The sequence below is a fragment of the Fusarium verticillioides genome, chromosome 6 (genome assembly GCF_000149555.1).
Source record: "Fusarium verticillioides 7600 chromosome 6, whole genome shotgun sequence".
Taxonomy (NCBI): domain Eukaryota; kingdom Fungi; phylum Ascomycota; class Sordariomycetes; order Hypocreales; family Nectriaceae; genus Fusarium; species Fusarium verticillioides.
The window spans coordinates 3,493,291-3,518,979 of record NC_031680.1 but is presented as its reverse complement, the minus strand read 5'-3'; the positions used below and the strand labels follow the sequence as shown (position 1 = coordinate 3,518,979).

The following is a 25,689-nucleotide window of genomic DNA, read 5'->3' as shown; positions in this document are numbered from 1 at the left end:
CCAGTGAGCTGCGACGGGTGAGTCATGGTGCTTGAGGCCGTGGGTTTTTTTTCACTTTATATCTAATGTGCATCACCTAGCTAACATCATTTTCCGTGTACACTTAAAAAGCTTAGTTTGAGAAGATACAAGGGGAGCTGTTGTCGGTTACCAACAAGAGGTGTACAGTCCCACCAATTAATCAACTCTAAAAGATCTGATAAACGGAACATTGGCTTATATCATCGGACAACGGAAGTCCGACATCTCAATGGAGCTAAGATCTGCGCCGGTCAGCAGGGGAGCTCTTTTCACCAGCCAATGATACCCAGTAAAAGCTGAGTGCGGTGGGTTATGTAATCGGAGACGGAAATGAATAGCTTGAGCTCTGACCATAGCTTGATCTTGTTTCTGCTGCATCTGCACTGCCTCCCTCGATGATACCGCCCAATCAAGCTTATTTAGTGACGGGTATGTGTTGTAATTATCAGATCCCCCCCGCAATATCACAACATCTCGCTTGTCGTTGTCATTACGTGAAGCAATTCCAGCGCTGATCCGATCGTACCCAGGACCAAGGTTTACGCTTAGGTTACAGCACTTTATGCTACCCTGTACCTTGGGAGGCCTGTTTTGACAGATCGAGATTTTCGGATTGGGATGAAACGTCGACTTGTCTGGATGCTTCAAGCTTATTCTGTCCTTTTCAACCACCTTTGCCTCTCAATTGCACTTTGAAGGGACACGCGCAGTAGATGTTCCCCTCTCAGGCCTCAGCGGTAAATGCGCCAGAGACAATCACTAACGATTTGATCTTGATCCCTGTCTCGCTAACACTATTCAGCAGATCCACGTGCCAACTGTACCGCTCACACTGGGTCTCTCTAACACCAACACATCACATTTCACTGCATTACACATGCATTTTCCGCCCCACGGAAACCCGCCTCTCCGTCAATCTCTCCCCGTCTCACTTCCGTCTCTCCGATTACACTTGCATTGCATCCCCCCTCGCAATGCCTCCCCGACGAGCCTGCGACACATGCTATAAGCGAAAGGTACAGTAATAACATGTTTTGTTTCCCTCCATGACATCAGACCACTATAATAACACTCTTTTATAGATTCAATGCCTGATCAAAACGCAGGGTGATCCGTGTGACTGGTGCGACAGCCAGGGGCTCACATGCACCTTTGATAGAGTGATCCAGAAGGACCCAAACAAAAGGTAAGCTTGTTTTTTTTTTTTTTTGACTGCTGTGACTGCCAAGGGGTGAACCGTTCCATTGGGTGCTTCAGACTGACGCTTTTAGAACTACTTCCGATGTCGTCCAGGAACTATCACGTCGCGTGGAATCGCTCGAGGAGGCGCTTCAAACGGCTTTGACGAATAGCACAAACATGTCCATTGGAGGCCCCTCACCATGGTCTGAACCTACAAGTCTTCGTTTCACTTCGTCCCCAGTTACTCGTCAACCGGTGATAAGTCCGATTGGTGTATCGCCAACAATACGCTCCAAGGCCGTTTACAAATTATGTCGCTGCCACATCGGGACAAACTGGTATTTCAAGGGAATAGGCATTCTCTCAGCTCGCGGCTGGCAGTGGATCTCAGACGGTGCAGGGGAGCGCGTATTTCTCGAGAATTTCGACATTTTCGGCAATCCTGCGCCACCGCTTGGCCCTGTTTCATTTTCTGAAACGGCGAGGGTTCTGCCCCCTAGGGCTATCTGCGCGCATGTCGTTGAGTTATTTTTCAAGTCCAAAACAGCTGTTATCTTTCCATTTCTGGAGAGAGGCCTCTTTGAGGGGACGTTGAGCAGGGCGTTTGATGAGGGGGTTGGTGATTTGGGGAGGAGGGCGTCTGCTGAGGCTTGTCTCTGGGCCATGCTTGCTCTTATGGTGAGGACGACTGATGCTCAGCAGTTGGGGTTTTCCTTTGAGCCGAGGGATTGTGTTAATGAGGCCTCGAGGTTGTTGGGTGTTGTGAGTGGTATCACTAGCTTGGACAGTTTGCAGGGAACTCTTCTTCTGGTAAGTGGTATGATAACTGTCAAGATCGTGAATGAGGCTGATAAAATCAGTGGGCAAGTCAAAAGACCAGAGGACAATGCCACGAAGCAGCAGTCAGTTTCGCCAGCGCCTGTCGCATGGTATGTGATCTGGGCGGTCATTTCCCTCTGTCACGACCGGCAATCTTCCCCCAACACATCCCAACATTCGACGACCAAACAAGGCTTCACATCCGGAGATTATTCTGGATCTGCTATTGCTACGACAAGGACATGTCTTTGCGAACAGATAAACCACCACTACTAAATTCAGATCACTGCGATATGAGTGATGCCGAAGATCAGACACTATGGTATCATACTCTTCCGCGAGATACAAATCTCGCGAGAATCAAGGAAAACGCAAGCAACATTCTATGTTCTCCACGAGCCTTCAAGTACACGGAGGGTGAACTCCTTGCACATGTTCGACAGCTTGACGATGAGCTTGAAGAATGGCGCTTATCAATCAGTTCAAGCTATCGACCGCGGTTATCCATCTCATCAGATTTGGTGTTCGGAGTCCCTGCATCTCTGAGTGTGAGAGATCGGATGAAGGAGAGGACATATTTCATAAACCTGCAGCTCGATTACCTCTTCACCATCATCAACATCCACACCCTAGTTCGAAAATGTGGCGATTTCGAGGAGAATCTTCCAGATGATCTCCATAGCGTAGTTGAATCCAGCGCTGATCTTTCCATCGAGGCGAGTCGTTCCATCTTCCGAATCCTGGACCAAATAGTGGAACTCTGGGAAGAAGACGCGTTGTGGATGGTATCGCACTATGCGCCTATGGCTGCGATGCCACTTTTCATGAACATTCTTATTCACCCGCTTGGTTCTACGGCGGATGATGATCTGCATATCTTATCGTCGATAAGCAAAATCACACGGAAAATTCCTTCTGATAGGCTTCCGATGGAGGAGATTGAGCATATTCAGGAAATTAGTGAGTTTGTTATGGAGCTTGTGCGATTAAGTCACAGTGCGGCTTGGAAGGTCAAACGGGGAGAGAGAGAGCCTGATCTTGATATCATTCATACATAGCAGCACAAATGAAGAATACGGGACTGAATTTTTACTCGATTCTTAGCTGGCAGCTGGGAGGATTGTTACACGAGCTAGTGTACGTCCTTCATTTCACTACTGATATCAAGCACAAGCCATTACGTTTCAGATTGTAAGTCATATATTCTTGAGATACTATCCGTGATTGTACCATCGGCCAGTTCTTGCCAAGGCCCCAATACTGCATATGTGGATTTAACTGATGATTGACCGGATGGTTCCAGCTTGGCAATAATGAATGGGGTCTAGCAATGTGTCAGCCTCCGAACAAAGCGTATCTAATGAGACCACTTACTCAACACTTATCTTCACCGAACAGGGACCTACTCCTCACCCATAAGATGCGATAAATCCCGAGGACACTTCCGTCCACTGCAAATCCACTCCCCAGCAACCTTCTTACAAGAACACTGCCTCTTCTCCAACCCACTCTCCTCAGCGGGGAGACTTCTCGGACACTTGGGACCACCGCACAACCACTCATCTCCAACCTTGTGGCACGAACACTGTCTCTTCTCAAGCTTGTTCTCCTCGGGAAGATCGCGGGGACACTTGGGCCCGCCGCAGAGCCACTCGTCGCCGATCTTGTGGCATGAGCACTGGCGGGGGATGAGATCGCGCTTGACTTTGTCGTAGCACTTTGTGCCGGTGCAGATCCAGTCGTCGCCGACTTTCTTGCAGACGCAGGCGCGGGCTTGGATGTCGCTTGGTGAGGAGGGGGCGGCGACGGTGAGGGTTGCGAAGAGGGCGACTGCGAGGGGGAGGAACTTCATTTTGGCGGTTGATGAGTTGTGAGAAGAGAAGATATTCGTTATGGGTTTGTTTGATGGTTTTGAGTTGAGAGGAACTGATACTCAAAGGCTAGAGTCTTAATCTTTTATACTTGAATCTTCATGATCAACACAACGATATCTCCACCTCCACAGTGAACGCGATAGCCCGATCAAAAGATCCTAGCAAGATACATCCAAAATAAGCTCCCTCAACACATTTTCGGAAGTTGGTCCATCGATAAGTCTGGCACTTTTGCTCCCCGTGCTCCTTTCGACTAGGATCTAGACCCAAAGTGGAAGGTGAAGCAACGTCAACCCGCCTCTGCATTCACTGTTACCATAACATTGGCTCTGCATTTCCTCGTAACCATGGTATTGGAGATGCTCAGCGTCGTATCTGATTAGTATCGACTGATCGAGACTAAGTTGGGGGCCGAACGTGAGGTTATTCACGATGGTGTTAGTGGCGGGTTTGATTCTAGGCTGATGGGATTTATGTTGCCAAGGAATCCTTCGGCGGGAAGAGAATTGGGACTAAACGAAAACTACAGAAGTTCTTCTGCTGACCAAGACTTTTGTCTGAATCAATTGAGAAGGTAGTATTTGCATCTGACACAAGCAATTCTGGATATCAGCTACGGGGGCGATTTGATCATCAGCGGCAAAGAAGTTCAGGACATGAAGCAATACTCTCTCTCTCAGTCTAAGTAAGAAACCATCTGTCAATTCAGCAAGATTACGCCCGAGAGGTGATTGGCAACGCACATAACAGTACCTAGAAATCTATAGACAAAGCTGCTTTAGAGGTTGAATGATGCTTAAATATCATAAGCTTAAGGTATCAATCAAATGATACAACTAAAAACAAGCTTGATACGCATCTCTATCTACGCGCACGATCCGCATCGTAATCCAACCTGCCATACCAAATACGGAAAAGGGTCGATTCGGAAACGCACAACAGTTCCCGTTGACTGACAGGGTTCACAGTCGCGATTGGCTGGCAGGCGAGACAGAACGGGCCCTCGGGCTAATACTGATGATCCTGCAGATTGAGAGACAGGGCTTATATCTGTGACACCTTGTAGTCGGCCGCTGCTGTACTGAGCAATGCCGATATCTTTAGATCAGATGACCCTTATGCCATGTTGATAGCAATTGGTTCTGGTACAATTAGAAGGCAATGCTATCAATGAGATGCATGTTTCTTGAGCATTGGAAATGAATACGGCAACTTTGATATCTTGCGATACAAGGGTGGGGTCGCATGCGATCTCCCTGATTATATATTCCAATTATTCTATAACGCTGTTGTCTATGTATCCAAAAACTCCGTATTCTCATCACAGCTGGCCACTAGTCGTGAAAGCATCTCCACTGCTCGTATCAATCTCGACGTAGGAGTTTTCTGGTATCGCCATGCCAAAAGAGTACTGCGAGTAAGAGTCGTCACCAGCTTGGACACCAACAGTCGGGTGGTCAACAGCATAAGTGCGATAGTACACGAATCTCACCAACCCAGGATGATCTTTATACAAGCTAACGGTGAAGTGAACCGTGTCTGTGTAACCATCATCGCGTAGCGCACCCATGGTGTACTCAACAGTGAATGTCTGCCCCCTAGACGTCTGATGTACCTCGTACGAGATGCCTGAGTTGCAGACATCGGACATCATATACATATACTCAATCCAGTATGGAAAGATAGCCACCGATGGGTAGTATATAGTAAACGGCAGCTCGTAGTTACCCTCGTAGAAGTTGTCTGGGGCTACGAGGGTTAACATGCCGATTGTACTAACATAGACTGTGTTTGAGAGGTGGCCATATATGCCGACTGGGAAAGGGAGGTTAACGGTGTCGTATTCGTCCATGTGGAAATCTCCTGAGGTGAATAGAGGTGTTGGGTTTGCGAGGACGGTGGTTGGAGGAGGACAGCCGGTTGTGGTGGTGCCCGCTGCGGTAGTTGTCTCGGCAGTGGTGGTGGTGATCTCATCAGTGGTTGTAGTACTCTGTTCAGCCGTTGTTGTGCTTTCTTTAGCTGTTGTAGTACTTTCTATAGAAATTGTAGTGCTGCCCTCCACAGCAGCAGTGGTAGTAGTCGTTCCATCAGTTGTTGCACTGGTCTCCTTTGATGAAGCAACAGTGGCGGTAGTGCTGTCACCAGAAGTTGTTGTGCTCAGTCCAGATGTTTGAATGCTGGCTTTTGCTGAAGTTGCTACAGTGGTAGTGCTGTCCTCGGATGATGTAGTTCTGCCACCAGATGACGTTGTGACGGTTGTAGTGATGTCCCCAGATGTTGCAGTACTGTCTTCTGATGTTGTGATAGCAGAAGTACTATCCTTGGTCGTTGTACTGCCGTCTTCGGATGAAGTAGTGATAGGAGGGGTAGTCTCACCAGACCCTGTTGTTGTACTGACATCAGTCGTTGTAGTGCTATCTTCCGATGAAGTCGTGCCAGGTGAAGCACCACTCTCAGATGTAGTCGCGATAGTAGTCGTAGTGTCTTGATCACTGCTCGTTTTGTCTCCAGACGTTGTTGTAGCAGTACCTTCGGAAGAAGTCGTAATAGCAATGATACCTTCACTGGTTGCGGCAGTGTCGCTACCGGAGGTTGAGGTAGTATCATCTGTTGCTTGGGCTGTTGTACTGCCTTCTGAAGAAGATGTGATGCTATCAGTGGTTGTTGAGCTCTCATTAGTTGTCGTCGTGGTGTCCACAGATACAGATGTAGCGGTGTCCTTGGTCGTGATTGTTGTACTATCCACTGATGTTTGTGCTGTGCTCTCCTCCACAATAATTGTTGAACTATCTGTAGGCGATGTTTCAGTTGAGGTAGTGGTTGTGGCAACTGCACTACTAGTAGTTTCAGTCCCGGCTGTTGTCTTTGCGGTAGTTGCGGTGGTGTCGATAGCAGTTGAAGTTTTAGTGACTGCCCTAGCCTCCGTTGTATCGGTGGTGGTAGTGCTTCTAGCTGTCGATGGGATAGCGATACTCGCAGTATCATCAGCCATAGAAGTACTAACTTCAGGTACAGTCGTAGCCTCAGTAGCGAGGGTACTTGTCCCAATAGTATTTGAAGAAATTTCAATCTCTGTAGAGGACTTCGCACTGGTAGTGGCTGTATCGATGGCAATCGTAGTGGTTGTAACAGCACCAGCGACACTTGTCTCCGCGGTAGTAGCAGTCTCACTCTGGGCCGACGTTCTCCTCAAGACAGTTGTTTCAGAGCCTGTTGAGGACGACGTCGGGATAGATGTTATAGACTTTGAAGCAGTAGTCAAGACAGTAGAGCCTAATCGCCGTCAGTAAGACCTTTTACCTGACAATGAAGTTATTTCCAGTGGCTTGGCACTAGCTCAGCCAACTCAATATTGGCTTGAACTTACTGGCACGCGAGGTGACCGGTTTACACGGGCTTGCGACAACCGAATGCGCCACCAACAAGCCCAAAGCCACTGACGAAATTCCTTTGAAATGCATGGTGTTTAACGAGAGACTTGTAAACAAGCGCACTTGTAAAGACCGAGAGAGAGAGAGAGGTATGAAGCACCAGCCTAAAAGCAGATGAGAAAGGAAAAGAAAACAAAAAATGGGAACGAGAAGCATCTTCGTAGCCGAAGCCTTCCTACTCCGTACTCTCGCCCGTATTTCTCAGCTCATGATTCTTTTCTTTAATGAGAATCGATAGTCTGTTCAATAGTGTAGGACTAGCGGATTTAAACTGTCAGAAGCGAGGAAGCAATCTTAAAAGTTAAGCGAGAGACAAGCTTATATTTTGACAGCGTCGAAGTTAGTACGTTGATACTTGCAATAGAAAGAATAATATATGCTAGACTCATCTGCTTAATTACGATTACAAAAAATAACAACAGCCCCTAAATCCAACCGAGCCTCAAGCATCATTCAGTGCCGCGAGACGACGGCCAGTATAGAGAGTGGATCTTGCCGAGGCCCTGGCTAAAACATGCTGGGATCAGGCCGTTGGCCTTGTGGCTACAGGGATTGTTAGGCGAATATTGTAAGGGTCCAAGGGCTTTGGAAATTCCGACGATACCGAAGGGGACCTCGGAGTAGGAAGAGTCACGGCAAAGAACTTGGTTCCTACGTGCCCTAAACTATTAGAAAATATTCGTAGCGGGCCCAAGTTGTTAAGTAACCAAAAGTTGAGCTCTTCCGCTTTACTTATCCTGATCTGGGTTGGGATTTGGCTTAGAGAGTTAGGTGCCCGAGACATAAATAATAATTTGAGACTCCTTAATTTTTGAACTTCCTAGGAGGCTGTGACGTCTTTGAACCGCATCGATTAGATATCTCTAAGTCGAGATCTCAACCTAGATTTCTCGATGGCACTTTTACACAAGCGTCAGACATGCGAAAAGATGACGTTAATAAGTCAAGATGTACATTGGACTCATTTTCAACGCCCGCAATGTCGGGTTCATGAGTACCTAGGAATTGAGCCTCCGTGTTAGATGCAGAAAAGAAGGTTATATGTTAAGCTATTATGTATATAATATAATACAGTATGCAACAAGTCCAGCTGACAATTAAGCGCCAAGAGGTACTTTTACAGTGCTTACATCATGGCCTGTAGATCTCTGTGATCCCGGGCTTAGCCTAGGGTTACTGTTCACTAGACAATAGTGCGCTTATGCCTAAGGCGTTACTATCCTCGGGTCGCATCCAGCATTTGGTCTTGTTCCTTTCCCTTCATCTCATACTTTGCCCGGCGTCGACAGAATTTTGAACCTAGAGGGGCGCCCAGAGCAAGGTAGTGGAGAGTCCCATTTCGAGCTCATCATGCACCATTTCTGTGTTCTCTGTAGGGTCATCCTTGTGCCATGCCCATCTTCGCTACCAGGTAACCCTCCTAAGCGACTCGACTGGAAACAAGAAATCCGTGCTGGTTAGTTTCATTCTCAATCCGATTACTCGAGATCCTTACTCTATCACAGTCACGTCTCATGGAGGATTGTCAGCAGTGACCCTCACCGGTGTCGGCCATTCCGATGGGAGTGCTCTTTTGGCTAGTAGCGACCATGATACATTTTATATGAGCCCAGAACATGAATTGGCAAGGCACTACTTGAACTATTCACCACCGACTAGGATATGGACATTTGCTTTTCATGAAGCCTGCTGGCAGCTATTAAAACAAAAGGTTGCCTTGTCCAAAGATAGCCAGGCAGAGCCGCAACGTGTCGCAGAACTTTTATTCCGGCTGCTCAACTGTCTGCCATATGACCGCTTCAAAGTTCCTTGCCCAAACCATGACTTTGGCGGTGCCCTCAGATTCTGGAAGTCACCGTTGATTCTGCCAGAGTCCCGGAACTTTCTCCTGGCCGATCCTACCACGCTCGCTCTTGGGTCGGTGACCCAGGCAACCAAAGATGTTTCCGAACTGCCTCATACCACATCTAACTTTCAGGTTTCTGAGGATATACTCGCAAGGCTCTCGCCTGAAATTGTGCATTTCGTAATCGCCATGCTGGATTCAACAGACCTTTGCAACTTGCGACTTTCATCAAAGTTTGTATCGAGGATGGCCAGCCCTGACCTCTCCCGCAGGACTTCTGGAAAAGCCGCTTTTCAGCTGACAGAGAGATGGGCTTCTTTCCGTTCGATCACGAGCTTTGCCTACAGTCAAACTCCAAGCTCAATTGGCGAAGGCTTTACTTTTACTTGAAGTGTAATTTACGCGACGAGTCGGAAACTGGCCACATGCGCAACCGCCGCCGGATTTGGCTACGCCTCGATGTTGTGGCAAGATCGTTGATGCCACTTCTTAACCAGGATTTGTGTCTTCAAGACCGCCAAAGCGTGGAGAAGGATGTGATTTCACAACGATACGAGCTTGGGCAATTTGTACGGACCCCGATAATAGAAGATGCTCATAATTATCTTCCCAGTGAGATGGATGCACGATCTTTTGGATTTCAATGCATCATCTTGCGACCACAAAACGCGGACATCGGCTCAAGGATATCCCTGTCACGCATATTGTTCGACGGGGATTATTACATTTCTGGCATTAGGCTCTCCGAGCCTAGCGAATCCAACAGTTTTAAAGAGGTTTCTCGTGTTGGTTACATCATACCTCAGACAGAAATTCATGTATCTCTCGGCCCCAACCATTGCATGACCAGGCTGCGGGTCGCTGCCTCTGCAAGCGGTATAGTTGGTCTTAGTTTTTGCATCGACAACGGGACTGGTGCTATTGCTTGGAAAAGCATAGGCACTGTTACTGATCCTCCTGACGGTGTTGGTGTAGCGATTTTGGAGCCAAAAACTGATTCTCAGTTGTGTGGAGCAGTAATCGGTTTCGATGTAAGTTTGAGACTCTTCTCCAACCTAGTATCAGGTTAATGAGACATTCAGGCATGCAAAATTGTATCACTCCAGGTCCTTGAAGAAGGAATTCAAAGCACAGACATGCGAGTTGCTGCAATGAAAGTGCCAGGTACGCTGTCTGGGCTCTGGCATCCCAACAAGCCAGACACCTCCGTGTCTGGAGTCATTCATCCCTCTACACCCAAAGATCAGCAGACAGTCGCCCCGCCATATTTCTTGAATATGGACTTTGGGGGCCTTGGAGGAGCCTTGATTTCGCGTCTCAGTCGAATCATTGCTTTACACGATGACCAGTACGGATCCTCCAGAGGATTTACCTTTTCCTATATAGATGGTCGTACCAAGAGTTACGGTACGAGGTTGGTCATAAGTACTGCAGGCGATCGGTCTGCTTGTATTGAGCAATCGTTTTCTATAGATGGACCTGGGGGCGAGAGAATTGTTTCACTGGAAGTCGCACCGGACGCATCCTCAGAAAATGAGAACATCAGTATCATTAAGGTATAGTCTCTAACAATTTTCAACAGCTAACTATGGAACGAAAGCTAATCTACCTGTCGCATATCGTAGCTAATGACCAGCCATGACCGGACTTTGGAATTCCGAAGGACGTGTTTATCCTCGGTCGACGAAGTCGCGCATTCATGGCAAACAATTATCCCGCCTACCAGGATGCCCATTTCCGCAATACTTGCCAGAGTTCAGGTAGGCAGCACTTTTGGTTTGAGCATTCTCCTATCCGCATGACTGATCAGCCAACAACCATTATAGCTGCGTTCAGGGGTCCTACAGTCACTAGGTGTGCAGTATGAGACTCATTTGGCTGCTAATCCCTCGAAAGTACCCCTCACAACTACCAGTGCGGAACACAGTAGTCTGCATAGTTTCCGAATGGATGAAGGGACTGTGGAAAAGGCACCTAGTTCTCTTCGGCGCTCTGAGGGCTGCTTTACCTCAGTCATGCTAACCGGAGTACGGCGCATAGGCGTGTCAAAAGGGCTACCAGGACGAACACGGGAGTCTGATCACGTTGCCGGACTCTGCTTCGAGTTCTGGGGCTCACCACATCCTGTTAACATTGGCCAGTGGTATTGTGAAGTTGGCTACCTTTCTCTGAAGAAAGGCGAAAGGATATGCCAATTCACCTTCTGGCAAGAGCAAGAATCTTTGCCTGGTAACACTTCCAGAGAGAATGGAGGGAGAATCACTGGAATCAAGATCAATAAAACAGGGCCTGGACAGAGGGACATGGAGATTGTCCTTGGCGACAAACAAGAGATGCTCGCTTACTCGTTTACAGAGAATCCCTATGAGCGACTGGTAAGGGCACTACGGTCAAGAAAAACGTCGGAGTCGATGCTAGCATTCTAGAAGATGGGCCTAGCCTGGATTTTAAATCGCGAGTGCGATTACACTTATGTTCTCACAGAACCGTCAGAGCACTTCCCCCGGACGTCTCTGACCTTGAACAGCATGATGCACATGTGGCCAAACAGTCGCGCACCAGACAAACTGACTTGGCAGGTTGAGGACGAACAAGGCAAATTATGCACAGCCTCGCGAATTCATGCTGTCTTTTGCCCCAGCTCTGGAAAGCTCTCTGGCTTCATCTTCGAATACGGTACTGGCCAGATATCCAGGACTGCAGGATCCGCAGATGGTGTCAAAGCTTCTTTCAGTCTTGACAGCGAGGAATGGATAACCGGCATGGATTTACAACTTTGGAAAGAGAAAAGTGAAGTAGTGGTAAGCAAGTCACGTTTATTCAGTCTGATATTCAAAGATTCTTACGAGCCGTTAGTTCTATACAAGCACCGGCAGAGTAAACTCCCTGTCGGCTTCTGGTCTGTCCGACCAACCACGACAAAAGGACCCAGCAGATTACCAAATTTTCGAATTCAACCATCTTGAAAGTAGCAGGAAAGTTTCACGGGAGAGCTTGGATGAGAGTTCCGAGTTCAGTGGCGAGTGCGTTGGAATATGGGTGACGATGAAATGGTAGCCTCAATATGCAAAGATCGTCGAAGCCGCTGGCCCTATCACTGTTTTAGAAGGCGAGGGTCGACAGTAAGGCAACAAGTCCGGCATTGGAACTGTTTTTAGCGTAGCTGTTTGGCCCAATTTGCGAAAGCAAGCCAAGGACCTTAATTTCGTATTTCCATTTGCTATAGAATTCCTTAAATCGAGCGAGGGCTAAAGAAGATATCTTAATATTCTTACTACTTCCCTTAACTTAATACTAACATCTAATACTTAAAACTCTACTAAAATTGCCTTAATTTGATTATTACTAATAAAGATTTTTACTATTATATTTTAAATATTTAAATATAGCTAATTTATATTAAATAGCTTAGTTTTACTATTACTTTACTTTTTCTATTATTTAATTTAATAAGTCTCCTTATATCTTTCTATTTTCTTTTTTATTATTATTTAAAAGTAACCTATTAGTTATTTAAGTTTTAAATATTTTTCTTTTTTAATTACTTAAAAATACTAAAAAAGAATATATATAACTATTTTGAATATTAATTTATAATTTACTTAATTATTAAAGGGATAGTATATATTACATTACTTAAGATAGTAATGTAGCTATATTATAGTAATCCTAGTTACAGCCAGCAATGAATTGCTTTCCGTTCTTCTCGTATTCTATTGTACTAACTAACTGCAGTGCCGTTGATTGTTCGCAAAGCCAACGGTCGTGTATGGTTAGCTTAGCATCAGCCGCACGCCAGTCTCCTGCACCACCCTCCTCCAATGACTCGTCCCCTTCCCTCCTCCCGGCCCCCTCTTCCAGACCTCTCTCAGAACATCGATCCCACTCCTCACGCTTGCCAACCTATACCCCTCGACCTTCCTATACCACCCCCTAAACCTGTCCTGCAGACCCTTCTCGAAGGCCTCACTCCCCGCTATAAATGCCGGCCAGTACAAAGGGGCAGAGAGGATGCTGTTCTCCGACTTGATGGCCTCGATGGCTTCTATCGAGGATAGGACGAGGAGGATGTGGGTACGGAGGTAGTTGTGGTGCAGGTGGCGGATGTGTTGCGCAAAGTAGATTATGAGGGCGGAGTGGAAGGCGAGGGTGGTCTTTTGGATAATGAGTGCGCTGGGAGTTGTGTCTGAGTCGGAGGTAGAGGATGAGGCGGGTTCCCAGTCGATGATGTCGGATTCGAGCTGGTCGCATTGGTCGGAAAAGTGAGTTGATGGGCTGTTCGGTTGTTGTTGGCGAGACGTGGTGACTTGGTCGATGAGCTCGGTCGTTCGCGCAAGGAGGATGAGAAGGGCCTGAGGAACACCGTAGACGCATTCATACTCGCCTACTTGCTGGGCCTTTGGGGCAGTGACGTGGTTCAGCACTGACTTGGATTTCCCCGGAACTACGCCTTCGTCTTCGACTTTGTCCAGTAGACTGACGGATAGGGCGGTGCCAAAGTCAGCCTCGGGAGAGGGTGGAGATCCGTCGTGGTAGTCACAAGAGTTCCTGCAGGCCGTACTGTCATAGATGACGCGAAGGTAGAAGTATATGCGGTGAAGGGAGCGAGCTTTGGAGGAATACGTGGACTTGGTGGCTTTGACGTGGTTCATGAAGCGGAAGGCGCCGTCTAGATGGATGCCACAGGTGCTCGTATCTCCAGACATGACCTGTGCCCCCCTTGAAATCAGTATATGTGACAACATGATCCAGGTCATCCAGCGCGCAAAAGGCAACTCACATTGATGGTGATTTGCGACAGCATCGTAGCCAACAGTTCCTTATACTTGGGCCTGGACTGCGGCGTCGACCCTTCCACCGTTTCCTTCAACAACTTGATCGCCCTACCCCTAAACGTCACCGCATGCTACCTCGCAACCTATGCTCCATTTCTTCTCACACCCTGCTCTCGCGGATATCAATCTACCAGGTAGAACGCACTGATGCTCAGCAGCGCGATCCCGCAACGCCTCTCTGACCTTTGTCGAGGAGCCGTGTAGACTCAGCTGACCGGCGGACTGTAGGACGCGCGGGAGGTGGATGGTCTTCCATGGTGATTTCTCGTAGGAGATGACGCAGAAGAGGTGGACAACGCGGTGGACGTAGTGGTTGAGGAGGAAGCGTTCGAGGGTGGGCAGGGGGAGGGGCTCGGGGTTGTGGATGATGGTGTTGGAGGTGTCTTTCCACCAAAGTGCGCGGCCGTCTTGTTGTTGAGGGTGCTGGGAGGATGAGGTGTAGTAGTTGAATCTCTCAGGAGGCGCTGTTGTTATTGAAGTAGCGGGACTCTCGGGTGGCCGATCTCGAAGAATTACAGCTGTGTTATCTTGAATGCTATCTTCAAGAGTGATGGCTGCGCTCTCTTGATATGACGTGAGACTCACCGAGGCCTCATGAGCATGAAGAAGGGCCCCGAAACCAGTCAGGTTGAATGCAGGGACGGATGCATGTGGAAGATATTCCTCGTGACTTGATTCCGGCTCCCAAGAGTCAGCGAAAGAATTGCTAGATAAAGACGGCGGAGTATCCTCCGGAGGCGGTGCCGTGGCGTAGAACGGCAATGTACCGTCGTCTTGGTAGCCTTGTTCAGTATAGGATGGGTCAAAAACACCGAAGCTGGACAAGAAGAGCTGGCTGTGGTGTGAGTGATCCTTTTTACCCTGGAAGCTGTCGATCTGGCTAAAGATATCATCGAGCTCTGACAGCTGAAGAGCAGATTCTACATTTTCATCTGTGAATCAACGATGGTCAGCCTTGATGCTGAAATGTACTTCGTAGACTAGGTAGGTACCATAGTCGCGTGCACGTGTGAGCACTTACTGCAAATGACAAGACTTCGCTGAAGTCTTTGCTGGCCAGGGCCCAAGTCATCCTCAGATTGCCTACTCCCATCATGGCAATATCCGTGAGATGCAACTTCCAAAGGCATCCATCGCAGCCTCACCTCGTAGCCCTCACAGGAGAGCCGCTTGAGGCTGCACTGCACACACCTCGGCCGGGTTTCGTCGCACTTGACCTTTCGCGCGCGACACGTCCAGCACCCCGCGAAACTCTTGTGACGCCTTTTGCGCAGGGATGCTTGATCCATGGCTCTCGCTCTCTGGTTCAGACTGGACAGTCTCTGTGAATGCTGGCGATCAACAGGTGGGGGAACTCGAGAGAGGAAGTTCAAGGCGGTTGGTGTCGGTTATTGCGGAGTAATTGAGGACCGCTGGGGCCCTCCCTACCCAATATGTAGAAACGTGGTGATTAGAGGCTTCTCCGCAACCATTGACTTAGATAGACTACCCTTGTCGTCCAATGTTCTCCAGATTGGGTGCTACATAACGCAGACGCTTATCGTTGGAAGGAGGGAATTCTGCGGCCCGAGTCAGGCTTGCGCTGATAAGTTGTGGAGAACATAACGCAGCCCGAAGTCGGGGTGAGCTCCATGCCCCCTACCATTTACTGCACGCATTACGAAGGCTCTAAGCTAGCTACAGTAGGTAGCTAGCCTTAAGCAGTAAATCAAGGAAACTATGTGAACCATACATACATACCTATCTGCTATCTACTTCCCATTACGAGTGGAGGCCGTTGGTCACGATTAGGTAGCTCACATTCTAGAGTTCTGAGATGGTAGACAATGATTTGTCCTTGCTGATTGATATTTTGACTTGCATCGTGGCTCAAGATTTTCCTCCTGCTTCTTCTCTTTATTCCTGAATAACAACGACAACGACGATAAGGTTTCCAATCCGCATTACGCCAACTGTACAATACTACAGCTCAAAGAACAACCAAATTCAATCATGGCTGTCAAGGGAATTCCATTATGGCAGCAAAAGGCCGCTGAGGCAAGAGCCCATCGCGATGCCTCTCTAGCCAAGGTCGAGCCGCCGCTGAAGGGTGTACCCGCTGCCGAACAGCTGCCAAAGAACTCTCTGGAGCTGGTGCCTCAGGTCCTCACCCCGCGCGAGGTTGAGATCACAGAAAGCTACACCGTCACCGAGCTGCTCCAGATTCTTCGGGAGAGGATTATTTCGGTTGAAGAGGTCACGCGAGCTTTCTTGAGAAGAGCAGCGCTGGCCCAGGCTACGGTATGTTCTGCCAAATCGAAAGTCTACATGAGTATATTGTAATGGAAGCTGACGACGGGGGGAAACTCCAGACAAACTGCATTACTGAGCTCCTCTGGGATCAAGCTATCGCCCGCGCTAAACACCTAGACTCTGTACCCTCTCCCCAAGGTGCCCTCTTTGGCCTGCCTATCTCGACAAAGGAACACCTCGGTATGGTCGGCGAAAATGTTACGTCCAACGCTTCTTTCACTGCCTGGGTCGGCAAGCCCCACGGCTCAAACCTCCTGTTCGACAGCCTGTGGGCCGAGGGCTGTGTCTTCTTCGCCAGGACGACACAGCCACAGGCAATCATGCATCTGGAGACCGAGAGTAACGTGTACGGAAGGACGGTGCACCCGCTGAACAGGGAGTTGACACCTGGAGGGAGTTCGGGGGGAGAGTCGGCGTTACTGGGTATGAGGGGAAGTTTGTTGGTGAGTGAGCTGGCTTTTCCAAGAATCTTCGCCCTTGTATTGCCGTGAGACTGACTCTCTGGAAGGGTATTGGTGGTGATATTGGTGGCAGCATCCGACTCCCTGCTTCCAATACTGGCATCTACGGGTTCAAGTAAGTCGCCTTCCAAATCTGCCTTGTTAGGAAACTCCCACGGCTAATCATGCCCAGACCTTCGACGAAGAGAATCTCAACTTCCGGCCTTCGAGCCGCATACCTGGGCCGTGATACCATCGCTGGCTGCCCTGGCCCCATGACAGTAAGCCGTGACGGCCTCGAGCTCCTTATGCGCGTCGCCCTCGCAGCAAAGCCCTGGCGTGTAGATCCTCTTGTCACCTTTAAAGACTGGACACCCTACAAGTTCACGACCCCACCTAAGGTCGCTGTGCAATGGTGGGATGGCGTGGTGATGCCGCATCCGCCTATGACGAGAGCGCTCAGGGAGGTAGCGGCTGTATGTAGGAAGGCAGGGATGGAGGTCGTAGATTGGAACTGCGAGGGGTTAGATCATGGTAAGGCTTGGGAGATTGTGTCGGCTTTATATTGGCCGGACGGGGGTAAGGAGATGCTTGATGTTTTGGAAGAGACAGGAGAGCCGGCGTTGCCACTCACCAAGCATATTCTCCACGAGCAAGCGTCAGCAAAGAACCGAACATGTACTGAGATGATGGAGGTGAGTGATGCAGTTTCCCCGGAGCTTTGGTTGCCCAGCTGTTCACTCGGACTAACATTTCCTCTTCCCGCATAGCTCAACCGCGAGCGAGACTCGTACCGCGCCATGTACTGCAAAGCATGGTCCGCCACGGCAACGCCTACCTCCTGCGAGGTCGACGTGATCCTCTGCCCTCCATCCTTTGGCAGCGCGCCCCCCCACGAGCAATCCCGCTACTGGGGCTACACGTCGCAGTGGAACCTCCTGGACTACCCGGGCGCCGTGTTCCCCGTGACCAAGGTTGATCCTGCCGTCGATGTCAAGGACGAGGGGTACGTGCCCAAGAATGACATAGACCGGTTCGTGTGGGAGATGTACGATGGGGAGAGGATGAAGGGAAGCCCCGTGAATTTGCAAGTTGTGGGGAGGAGACAGGAAGAAGAGAAGGTGTTGGCTGCGCTGGAGGAAATTGAGCGTGCTATGGGGCGGAAGTGATGCGAATGGACGAAGGGGGAAAGTATATTGGTAGACTCGGAATTGTTTGATCTGTTCTTTGGTATATTTGAGCCTATTAACATTGCTGTCGATGACTACTCGAACTCTGTATTCACGATGCATCCCTTGTGTCTGACTCGTGCGTAAAGTCTCTCTAGGGTAGGCAGTGCCTCCGATGGCGGGATCAGCATCCATCCATCCATCCAGCGTGCTATCTTCAGACCCACCACCGCCAGAAATCAGTCAAGCCCTCGGGCTATTCCGTATCAATCTGATCCAATAAAACATTCTCCCGAACCAATAAAACCGATTGCATTATCATCATTCCCCCATGCACCCCGGACTCAAATAGGTATACTGGCGCCGCACCCACGGCCATGCATGGCCCCCCCCAGTCTTTACCAATTGAAATATAGCACCTCTGCTCCTTTTTGCCATTTCCGACAGTACTCTTCGCCAACTCTTACTTCATCCTGTAGACCCAATATACTAGTGCGAAAGCCCCTCATTGCCTTATCCCCGCGATACGGATTGCCTAGGTAGCTGATAGGCACTAACGCAAGATAGAGAGCGATTTGCTAGCGCCCAGATCTTGTGGGGAATGACTTGCCCTGAGTCTGCATTGCACTCAAGATACGTGGGTGCATGCATACCTTCCTGGATACAGCCTTTCGTAAAGCATATGCCTATCTTCTGGCGGATGTTTGGTGTGCTCAAGATTCCATGACTTTATCAGCCACATCAAAGTTCACCGCGTAGCCAGTTAACTACATAAACATCCATGAGAGGCCATAATCCTGTCATCTTCACTTGAAGACTGTTTTTGCATCTGGTCTCTCTAGACTCTTTCTCTCTCTCTCTCTCTCTCTCTCTCTCTCTCTCTCTCACTAACTCACTAACTCATCTCTCTTTTCCTCTTGTACTCTGAGCTAGCAGCTCCCGGCAAGCCTGCTCAACAGGCCCGCCACTATGACTGCTGTCTCGGCTGAACACAGCGCCGATGCGGCCGGCGATAGACTCCCCCCTGGCACCTTCAGGCTCATCGACACAGATGGCAGCATGAGAGGCCAGCACGCTGACGGCGAGGGCGAGGACGATATCATCCTGGTTCCGCAGCCATCGCTGGATCCTGAAGATCCCCTCAACTGGACTTTCAGGCGCAAGGTCATCCAGACTAGCTGCGTTGTTCTTTACACCATCGTCGTTGCCATCCCTTCGAGTGCCGTCTACTCTATCGTCACGCCTCTCAGGAAGGAAACTGATCTCTCGCTTCAGGACATCAACAATGGAACTGGTATCATGGTCAGAGTCCCCCGATGAAATCCCTGATGCCATGGAATTCAAACTAACAGATGTGAACAGTTCCTCTTCTACGGCTGGGGTTGTATCTTCTGGCAAGCCATTGCCCTTCAATATGGCAAAAGGCCCGTCTACCTCTTCTCCCTCCTTGCCACCATCGTCATCCTAGCCACGGCCCCCTTGTGCAAGGAGCCAGGTCCCTACCTCGCCAACCGTATCATTCTCGGCTTCTTTGGCTCCCCCGTTGAATCCCTTTGTGAGATTTCCATCGCCGATATCTGGTTCACCCACCAGCGCGGTAAGTATATGGCCTGGTACGGCTGGTCACTTGCCCTCTGCGGCAAGCTCGCGCCCATGTTAAGTGGTTTCATCAACGTTGGCATGGGATGGCAGTGGACACTATATTGGTGTGCTATCTGGAACGGGATGGGATTCATATACTGCTTTTTCTTGATGGAGGAGACCAATTACGATCGGAAGCATGATCAGCTGCCATCCCAGCGGGTTGCTGCTGGAAGCCAGGCATCTATGCAGGGCGGTGACGGGGAGAAGACGGTGACGCTGGACACGACCTCCTCTGACCGTGGTGAATCTGCTGAGATCCAGTGGCCGCGTAAGACGTACCTCCAAAAGCTCAGCATCAAGGACAAGCCTCGTCCGAACCGCCTGCTCGAAATCATGATCGCGCCGTTCAAGGGCTTCACCTATCCCGCAGTGGTCTACGCTGGGTACGTTACTGCATATACTACAACTCATTATGTCATGAAAGTGAACTAACATGAACTCGCTCTCCAGTCTCATGTATGGAGCAAACAGTCTTGTGTGGCAAGGCTTCCAGAATGCCACCATTGGCACCATCTACACCCTTGAGTACGGCTTCTCAACTGCCGGCGTCGCCGCGGCATACTCTGGTGGTGTCCTCGGTACTATTGTTGGGTGAGTCTTTTACCATGGCATCTTTCATCTTCGCTCCTCATCTTCATCAGCGCTAACAGACCTTTGCTCCAGTGGCTACTACTGCGGCAAGATTGGCCCTATGCTTACTGTTCGCTTGGCCCGGCGCAACGGCGGTATCTCCGAGCCTGAGCACACCCTCTACCTCTTCATCGCCTCCATTGTCCTCGTTCCCACCGCCATGATCCTCTACGGCCTCGGCGTGACATACAAATGGCACTGGATGGTACTGGTCATCACACAAGTCTTCATGGCCATGAACGCCGCGCTCTGTGTAGCTGGAGCGCTGAACTACGCTATCGGCAGCTATATGGAGCTATCCGGCTCTATGGTGACGACGTGTGTGTTGATCCGGAACACCATGTCGTTTGCGACCAACTTTGGAGTCACACCGTGGTTGAAGGCGACCAATTACATGGTGGTGTACCTTACGGTGGCTGGTATCGGCTTGGTGTGGAATGCGAGTCTGTTCATCATGGCAAGGTATGGCAAGGCGATGAGGGAGTGGACGGCGCAAAGGTACTGGCGAGATGTTGAGTATGCCAGGGCTAAGGGTATGGGTCACTGAGACTGTCCTCTCTCTGTCAGTAATATGGATGAGCGGTTAGCAGTCTGTATGTTGCTCCCTCTTAGACGTATTGCTTCGGGGCGTTATTCGTGCTGCCGTTAAGTAATGCGCAACTTTCTTTCGTGGGGCTGCGGGACTTTGGAACAAAGCGTACGTTGTGATTGAACAGATTATTGCTTGTCAGATAATATCAAAGCATCTTCATGTTAGTGGAACAGTCATGACATATCCTCACCTAATGCTAGCTTGAATCCTTGAACCGACCTGGACGTGATCCGGTATCAATGTGAATATAGAGATGGTTCTGAATAATGGATGGGTCTGATCTCCTTCAGATATGACTGCCATCCCATCAGAAGTGTGCTCAAATTCCAAAGTCCAAGAGAATTTAGTATTTCAATCGATTAGTTGCCCATTCGTTTCATATACTCCAGCATCATTCCCCTACAGCACCTTCATCTTCCATCACAGCACCTTCATCTTCCATCACAGCTTTGCAATCCCAAATCCATCCCTTGCCACAACTCCAAGCCTATCCCTCTTGATGTCCGCCACCTTATTTACCCCTGCCAAAGCCATCGTTCGACTGAACTCCCTCTCCAGGATGTGTAATACAGACTCGACACCGTTTTGCCCGGCATAGGCGAGCCCCCAGAGCACCGGTCGACCAATCGACACAAAGTCTGCCCCCAACGCCAGCGCCCTGAAGACATCTGCTCCAGTCCTGATCCCTCCATCCAGAATGACTGGTATACGGCCTTTGACGGCATCGACAATTTCAGGTAGTGCCTCGATTGTTGCGCAGGTATTGCTCAGCTGACGTCCGCCATGGTTTGAGACGATGATAGCGTCAGCGCCATGCTCGACTGCCAGCGCTGCGTCTTCCCCCGTCATGATGCCCTTGAGGATGATCTTCATCTTGGTCACCCCTCGGAGGAATGACATGGTTTTTACCCAGGTGAGGCTGGAGCTATGCATCCTAGAGCCAGCGCTAGCAAGGAGGTCTGCCGCTTCCGTTGCGGTCCTGGCGTTCATGAGGAGGCGGTTGACGCTGGGGAGTTTCAAGTTGGAATTGGACGGGATTTCGGTGTTGGGGAGGCTCATGCCTGGGGGGAGGACGACGGCGGTTCGTCGCTCTGCTAGTCTATTGCCTAGGACAGGAGTGTCGACAGTGAGGACCAAGGCTTCGTATGAAGCAGCTTCGCGAGGCGTTAGTCTAAAAATGTTTTGACTAGGGGGATTCTTGGCAGATTTGATTACCTTGGGCTCGTCTAATCAGATTGACGCTCTTCTTGACGTCTTCGTACAGGTACGATTGCATCCACGGTGGTGGTGCGTGACGCCTAGCATCTCTCATGACTTCTTGCCTGGCCGCCTGCACATCCTCGAGAGAAGTGGTCGATTGCGATGACAAGGTCACATTGACGCCCACAGACGCCGCAGCCCTGGCCACATCAAGCTCTCCCTCGCCACCAGCCAGCTTCTGCATGGCACTGGGAGCTATACTGATGGGAAGTGGTGAAGACCAGCCGAAAAATTTGGTGGACGTATCAACACGGGAGACATCGATGAGGGCGCGTGGTCTGATGAACAATCTGTAAGGTGTTTGAAAACCTTTGGTTAGCTGTGTGTGACTTTGTATACAAACGGAACCTGTTTAGTGAGTTACCATACCGATTGAATGCATCAACATTGCGACGCAGCGCTTCCTCATCATCCGAGCCAGAAGCATAGAACTCGTATATATGCTGCGGTAGCTTGGCTTTGGCTGCAAGCTCGACTTGGTGAAGTGTCAAAGGTTGTGATGAGGTCGTTGCCATGGCCTCAAGCTGGTTCGAGGATACTACAGTACAATGTTTGATGGGTGAGATGAATTCTCCAAAAAAAAAAATCATCAATTAATTTGTTACTCCAGCCCAAGGCTCTCAACCATCATAGAAGATACAGAAAAGACCCGGAAAACGCCTCAGCAATGTGTCCGATGTCGGCTTCTGAACCGGCAGCAAGGACTGGTCCGTATCTCCCCATGTTGATAGGCTGGATTTTCCAATGGCAAGATCAATTGAGTCCAGATTCATTATCATCAATTCATTGAAAGCTGAATTCTTAATGCATGTAGATATGACACCCGCTGGATCTACTAAGGTGTCCCATAGTGGGGAGTCTGGCGCCATTCCTTCTTACGGACAGCGCTCTGGTACTGCTTGGGGCAGGTGTTGGCGCTTTTTAAGCACAATTCAGACTCGGTAGGTTATACATCTACAAGTCTACTCAATACTCCCATAGGCAGGACCTGGCGATGGACTACTTGTCACTCACACGTGCCTGATCCGCTAGCTTGGACATATACAAGCCAAGACCGTCGCCTGGGGATTCCTTATCGAGAATTGGCAAGGGTCCCTTGCATTGATCCACTAATATATGGACTGTCGCTCGTCAAGTAGTGGATTCGACAGCGAGATAGCATGTCGTGCTCACCACCAGATACACTTCCGATGCTCGGCTGGAAACGGACATTCTAGACGGCGCTGTTGATGAAGACGCTCAATCAGTATCCAATATCAGGACTCGACACGGCATCCTCAAGCAAACTCAACTCAAGCACAGCATACTGTTTGTTCCTTACTGTATGCCATAGATCGGAGCCATGTGCAACGTCAAGACAGTCGACCTCGAGAACACCTCGGGCGCCTACTTCGCTGCTGGTACTCTCTCCTCAGCTTCGCCGACTCTCCAAGTCTCCGGCCAGGTCGGCAGTGCCAAAGACGGCACCGTCCCAGCCGACTACGAATCCCAGATTCATCTTGCGCTCCTCAATCTGCGCAAGATCCTCATCGCAGCAGGCGCGCGTGTCGAGAACATCACCAAGCTTACCGTCTACGTCGTAAACTATGACGCGGCCAACAGGAAGCACACGCGGCACATCCAGAAGTTCCTGAGGGGCCACAGGCCGGCCATGACTCTGGTCCCGGTCGATAAGCTGGCGATGCCGCAGTGGCTGTTTGAGATCGACGCGACTGTCGCCCTGCCGCCAGCTGAAGCCCCATCTCGCCCTCCTACTCTTGCAGCAGCCTCGGAAAAGCACGACGTGGTCATTGTGGGAGCCGGTCTTGCGGGCTTGACGGCCGCTCATGAGCTCATCCGCGCTGGCCTCTCGTGTGTGGTTCTGGAAGCTCGTGATCGCGTCGGAGGCAAGACCTGGAGCCAGGAGCTGCCCTCTGGCGCTGTGGTTGACCTCGGTGCTGCCTGGATCAATGATACGAACCAGAGCAGAATCATTGCCTTGGCCAAGAGATATGGCGCCGATCTGATTGAGCAGAACACCAACGGGAACTGCGTGCTTCAGAACGACAAGGGAGAGATCTCCTTATTTCCTTATGGCGATATCCCCAAAGTATGTATTCTTCATCCTTTCACGAGTGGTGTCCAATATAACAGCCTTGCTGACGAGGGTACTCAAGTTCGATGAGGAATCTCGAAGGAACATCGAGATCATCCGGGATATGGCCGAGAGGGACTGCCAGGCTCTGGATACCTGGAACCCGAGAGACACGTCCCTCGATTCCATGACCTTTGAGGCCTACCTTCGATCCCGAGGAGCCAGCGAAGCGGCACTGGCTACGGGAACGGTTTGGACGCGTGCGATGTTGGGCCAGGACCCAAAGGACATCTCGGCTCTGTACTTTCTCAACTACTGCAAGTCTGGAGGTGGCCTGATGCAGATGCGGTCTGACCGCAAGCATGGCGGGCAGTACTTGCGTGTAAGACAGGGAACACAGCTGTTCGCCAATGGCCTTGCTTCAAGTCTCCCAGCTGATACAGTGCGTCTCTCAACGCCGGTCAAGTCCATCGTCCAGAACGGCGAAGCTGGCTCCGTTCTCGTGCAGACCTCGTCAGGCAGAGTCATCTCAGCTCGCAAGGTCATCACGACTGTGCCGGGGCCTGCCCTCAGATCCATCTCCTTCTACCCCGGGCTGCCCCACGTCAAGCAGCTGTGGGCCGAGTCATTGTCCTACGGATACTACACAAAGGCAATAATGGAGTTCAAGTCGCCGTTCTGGGTTGAAGCCGGAATATGCGGCCTCGTCAACTCCTTCACCGGCCCTGCGGCAGTTGTTCGCGATACTTCCGCTCCGCAGAGCAACAAGCATGTCCTCACCTGCTTCATGGCGGCAGATCACGACCGCGCATGGGGTGCCCTTCCGAGCCAAGCTGAGAAAGAGGCTGCGCTGCTCAAACAGCTCAAGAGCCTCTACGGTGCCAACAACATCGAGGACTTGTTCATCTCACTGACGTACCACGAATGGAGCGGAGATGAGTGGTCTGGCTTCGGATGCCCTTGCACGGCTCTGCCGCCTGGTCTTCTTGACACAGTGGGCGGAGATAGCCTCAGGCAGCCGGCTGGGGACCTGCATTTTGCTGGCACAGAGACAGCTGGCGAGTGGAAGGGGTACATGGAGGGCGCGGTGCGTAGTGGTGAGCGGGTGGCCGGTGAGGTCGTGAAAGACCTGAAGGTAGGTATTGTCTGCCGCCTATAGAAACACGTCATCGACGATCTGATACTCTCCATCATATGTGAGATACGAGCCGTCGATGAAGCCAAAACCACCGCCCTCCAACCTGATCTTGTCGACGCCGTGGTTAACAAGTTCCCATCGACTCCGGCTTCAGCCTAGCATGTGTCGAGATTGTGACAAGAGGAACCTGATGGAGATTCAGAACATTGTGGGGGACCCTTTGCGTGAGGGGGAGAGGCTGGGTATTGCGATGCCGACGTTGAGAGTTCTGTTAGGGATCATGAACAGGTTGCAGTTGAAGGTCTCGGAGGAGAGGCGAGCGTGGGCGACCAAGTTCGATGAAGACAGCCCTTAAAGATAGATAATATCATAATACGATGGACGCAAACTTCATGTATCTAGCTTCATCTGAGCCCTGCGCATTCCCTGATGTCGAAGTGTT

The 25,689-nt window shown here is 50.1% G+C and overlaps 10 protein-coding genes across 10 annotated transcripts; 5 read left to right on the top strand and 5 right to left on the bottom strand.

Annotated features, from left to right (window-relative positions):
• The first annotated feature begins 985 nt into the window (after positions 1-985).
• Positions 986-3,102, top strand: FVEG_01658 (hypothetical protein). Its single transcript, XM_018888663.1, has 4 exons — positions 986-1,037; positions 1,104-1,207; positions 1,293-2,013; positions 2,064-3,102. The coding sequence occupies exons 1-4, from the start codon at positions 996-998 to the stop codon at positions 3,078-3,080; spliced, it is 1,884 nt and encodes a 627-aa protein (XP_018744641.1). The 5' UTR covers positions 986-995; the 3' UTR covers positions 3,081-3,102.
• Positions 3,103-3,424: 322 nt separating this feature from the next.
• Positions 3,425-3,874, bottom strand: FVEG_01659 (hypothetical protein; the record flags this gene model as incomplete). The annotated part of the gene is made up of 1 exon (XM_018888664.1): positions 3,425-3,874. One exon carries the CDS (start codon positions 3,872-3,874, stop codon positions 3,425-3,427), a length of 450 nt encoding a protein of 149 aa, XP_018744642.1.
• Positions 3,875-5,217: 1,343 nt separating this feature from the next.
• FVEG_01660 (hypothetical protein) lies at positions 5,218-7,357 on the bottom strand (the record flags this gene model as incomplete). The annotated part of the gene is made up of 2 exons (XM_018888665.1): positions 5,218-7,169; positions 7,264-7,357. 2 exons carry the CDS (start codon positions 7,355-7,357, stop codon positions 5,218-5,220), a joined length of 2,046 nt encoding a protein of 681 aa, XP_018744643.1.
• Positions 7,358-8,677: 1,320 nt separating this feature from the next.
• FVEG_01661 (hypothetical protein) lies at positions 8,678-12,230 on the top strand (the record flags this gene model as incomplete). The annotated part of the gene is made up of 8 exons (XM_018888666.1): positions 8,678-8,783; positions 8,833-9,353; positions 9,446-10,204; positions 10,256-10,729; positions 10,799-10,949; positions 11,010-11,548; positions 11,600-11,974; positions 12,030-12,230. The coding sequence occupies 8 exons, from the start codon at positions 8,678-8,680 to the stop codon at positions 12,228-12,230; spliced, it is 3,126 nt and encodes a 1,041-aa protein (XP_018744644.1).
• Positions 12,231-12,865: 635 nt separating this feature from the next.
• Positions 12,866-13,879, bottom strand: FVEG_01662 (hypothetical protein; the record flags this gene model as incomplete). Its single annotated transcript, XM_018888667.1, has 1 exon — positions 12,866-13,879. The coding sequence occupies one exon, from the start codon at positions 13,877-13,879 to the stop codon at positions 12,947-12,949; it is 933 nt and encodes a 310-aa protein (XP_018744645.1). The 3' UTR covers positions 12,866-12,946.
• A 70-nt stretch (positions 13,880-13,949) lies between these two features.
• FVEG_01663 (hypothetical protein) lies at positions 13,950-15,297 on the bottom strand (the record flags this gene model as incomplete). Its single annotated transcript, XM_018888668.1, has 2 exons — positions 13,950-14,940; positions 15,030-15,297. 2 exons carry the CDS (start codon positions 15,295-15,297, stop codon positions 14,063-14,065), a joined length of 1,146 nt encoding a protein of 381 aa, XP_018744646.1. The 3' UTR covers positions 13,950-14,062.
• Positions 15,298-16,000: 703 nt separating this feature from the next.
• Positions 16,001-17,909, top strand: FVEG_01664 (hypothetical protein; the record flags this gene model as incomplete). Its single annotated transcript, XM_018888669.1, has 5 exons — positions 16,001-16,288; positions 16,360-16,743; positions 16,809-16,876; positions 16,934-17,435; positions 17,511-17,909. 5 exons carry the CDS (start codon positions 16,001-16,003, stop codon positions 17,907-17,909), a joined length of 1,641 nt encoding a protein of 546 aa, XP_018744647.1.
• Positions 17,910-18,878: 969 nt separating this feature from the next.
• Positions 18,879-20,875, top strand: FVEG_01665 (hypothetical protein; the record flags this gene model as incomplete). Its single annotated transcript, XM_018888670.1, has 4 exons — positions 18,879-19,211; positions 19,272-19,936; positions 20,004-20,144; positions 20,217-20,875. The coding sequence occupies 4 exons, from the start codon at positions 18,879-18,881 to the stop codon at positions 20,728-20,730; spliced, it is 1,653 nt and encodes a 550-aa protein (XP_018744648.1). The 3' UTR covers positions 20,731-20,875.
• A 341-nt stretch (positions 20,876-21,216) lies between these two features.
• FVEG_01666 (hypothetical protein) lies at positions 21,217-22,550 on the bottom strand (the record flags this gene model as incomplete). Its single annotated transcript, XM_018888671.1, has 3 exons — positions 21,217-21,929; positions 21,991-22,325; positions 22,405-22,550. The coding sequence occupies 3 exons, from the start codon at positions 22,548-22,550 to the stop codon at positions 21,217-21,219; spliced, it is 1,194 nt and encodes a 397-aa protein (XP_018744649.1).
• An 813-nt stretch (positions 22,551-23,363) lies between these two features.
• On the top strand, positions 23,364-25,673 carry FVEG_01667 (monoamine oxidase). The gene is made up of 2 exons (XM_018888672.1): positions 23,364-24,124; positions 24,192-25,673. The coding sequence occupies exons 1-2, from the start codon at positions 23,378-23,380 to the stop codon at positions 25,266-25,268; spliced, it is 1,824 nt and encodes a 607-aa protein (XP_018744650.1). The 5' UTR covers positions 23,364-23,377; the 3' UTR covers positions 25,269-25,673.
• Positions 25,674-25,689: the final 16 nt, after the last annotated feature.

What these genes read in the sequence shown, in the direction of transcription:
- FVEG_01667 (XM_018888672.1), top strand. Translation starts at nt 23,378, where the DNA reads ATGTGCAACGTCAAGACAGTCGACCTCGAGAACACCTCGGGCGCCTAC. An exon ending in CTTATGGCGATATCCCCAAA is followed by an intron (nt 24,125 to 24,191) that starts GTATGTATTCTT and finishes AGGGTACTCAAG; the next exon opens with TTCGATGAGGAATCTCGAAG.
- FVEG_01658 (XM_018888663.1), top strand. Translation starts at nt 996, where the DNA reads ATGCCTCCCCGACGAGCCTGCGACACATGCTATAAGCGAAAG. An exon ending in ACACATGCTATAAGCGAAAG is followed by an intron (nt 1,038 to 1,103) that starts GTACAGTAATAA and finishes ACTCTTTTATAG; the next exon opens with ATTCAATGCCTGATCAAAAC. An exon ending in CAGAAGGACCCAAACAAAAG is followed by an intron (nt 1,208 to 1,292) that starts GTAAGCTTGTTT and finishes TGACGCTTTTAG; the next exon opens with AACTACTTCCGATGTCGTCC.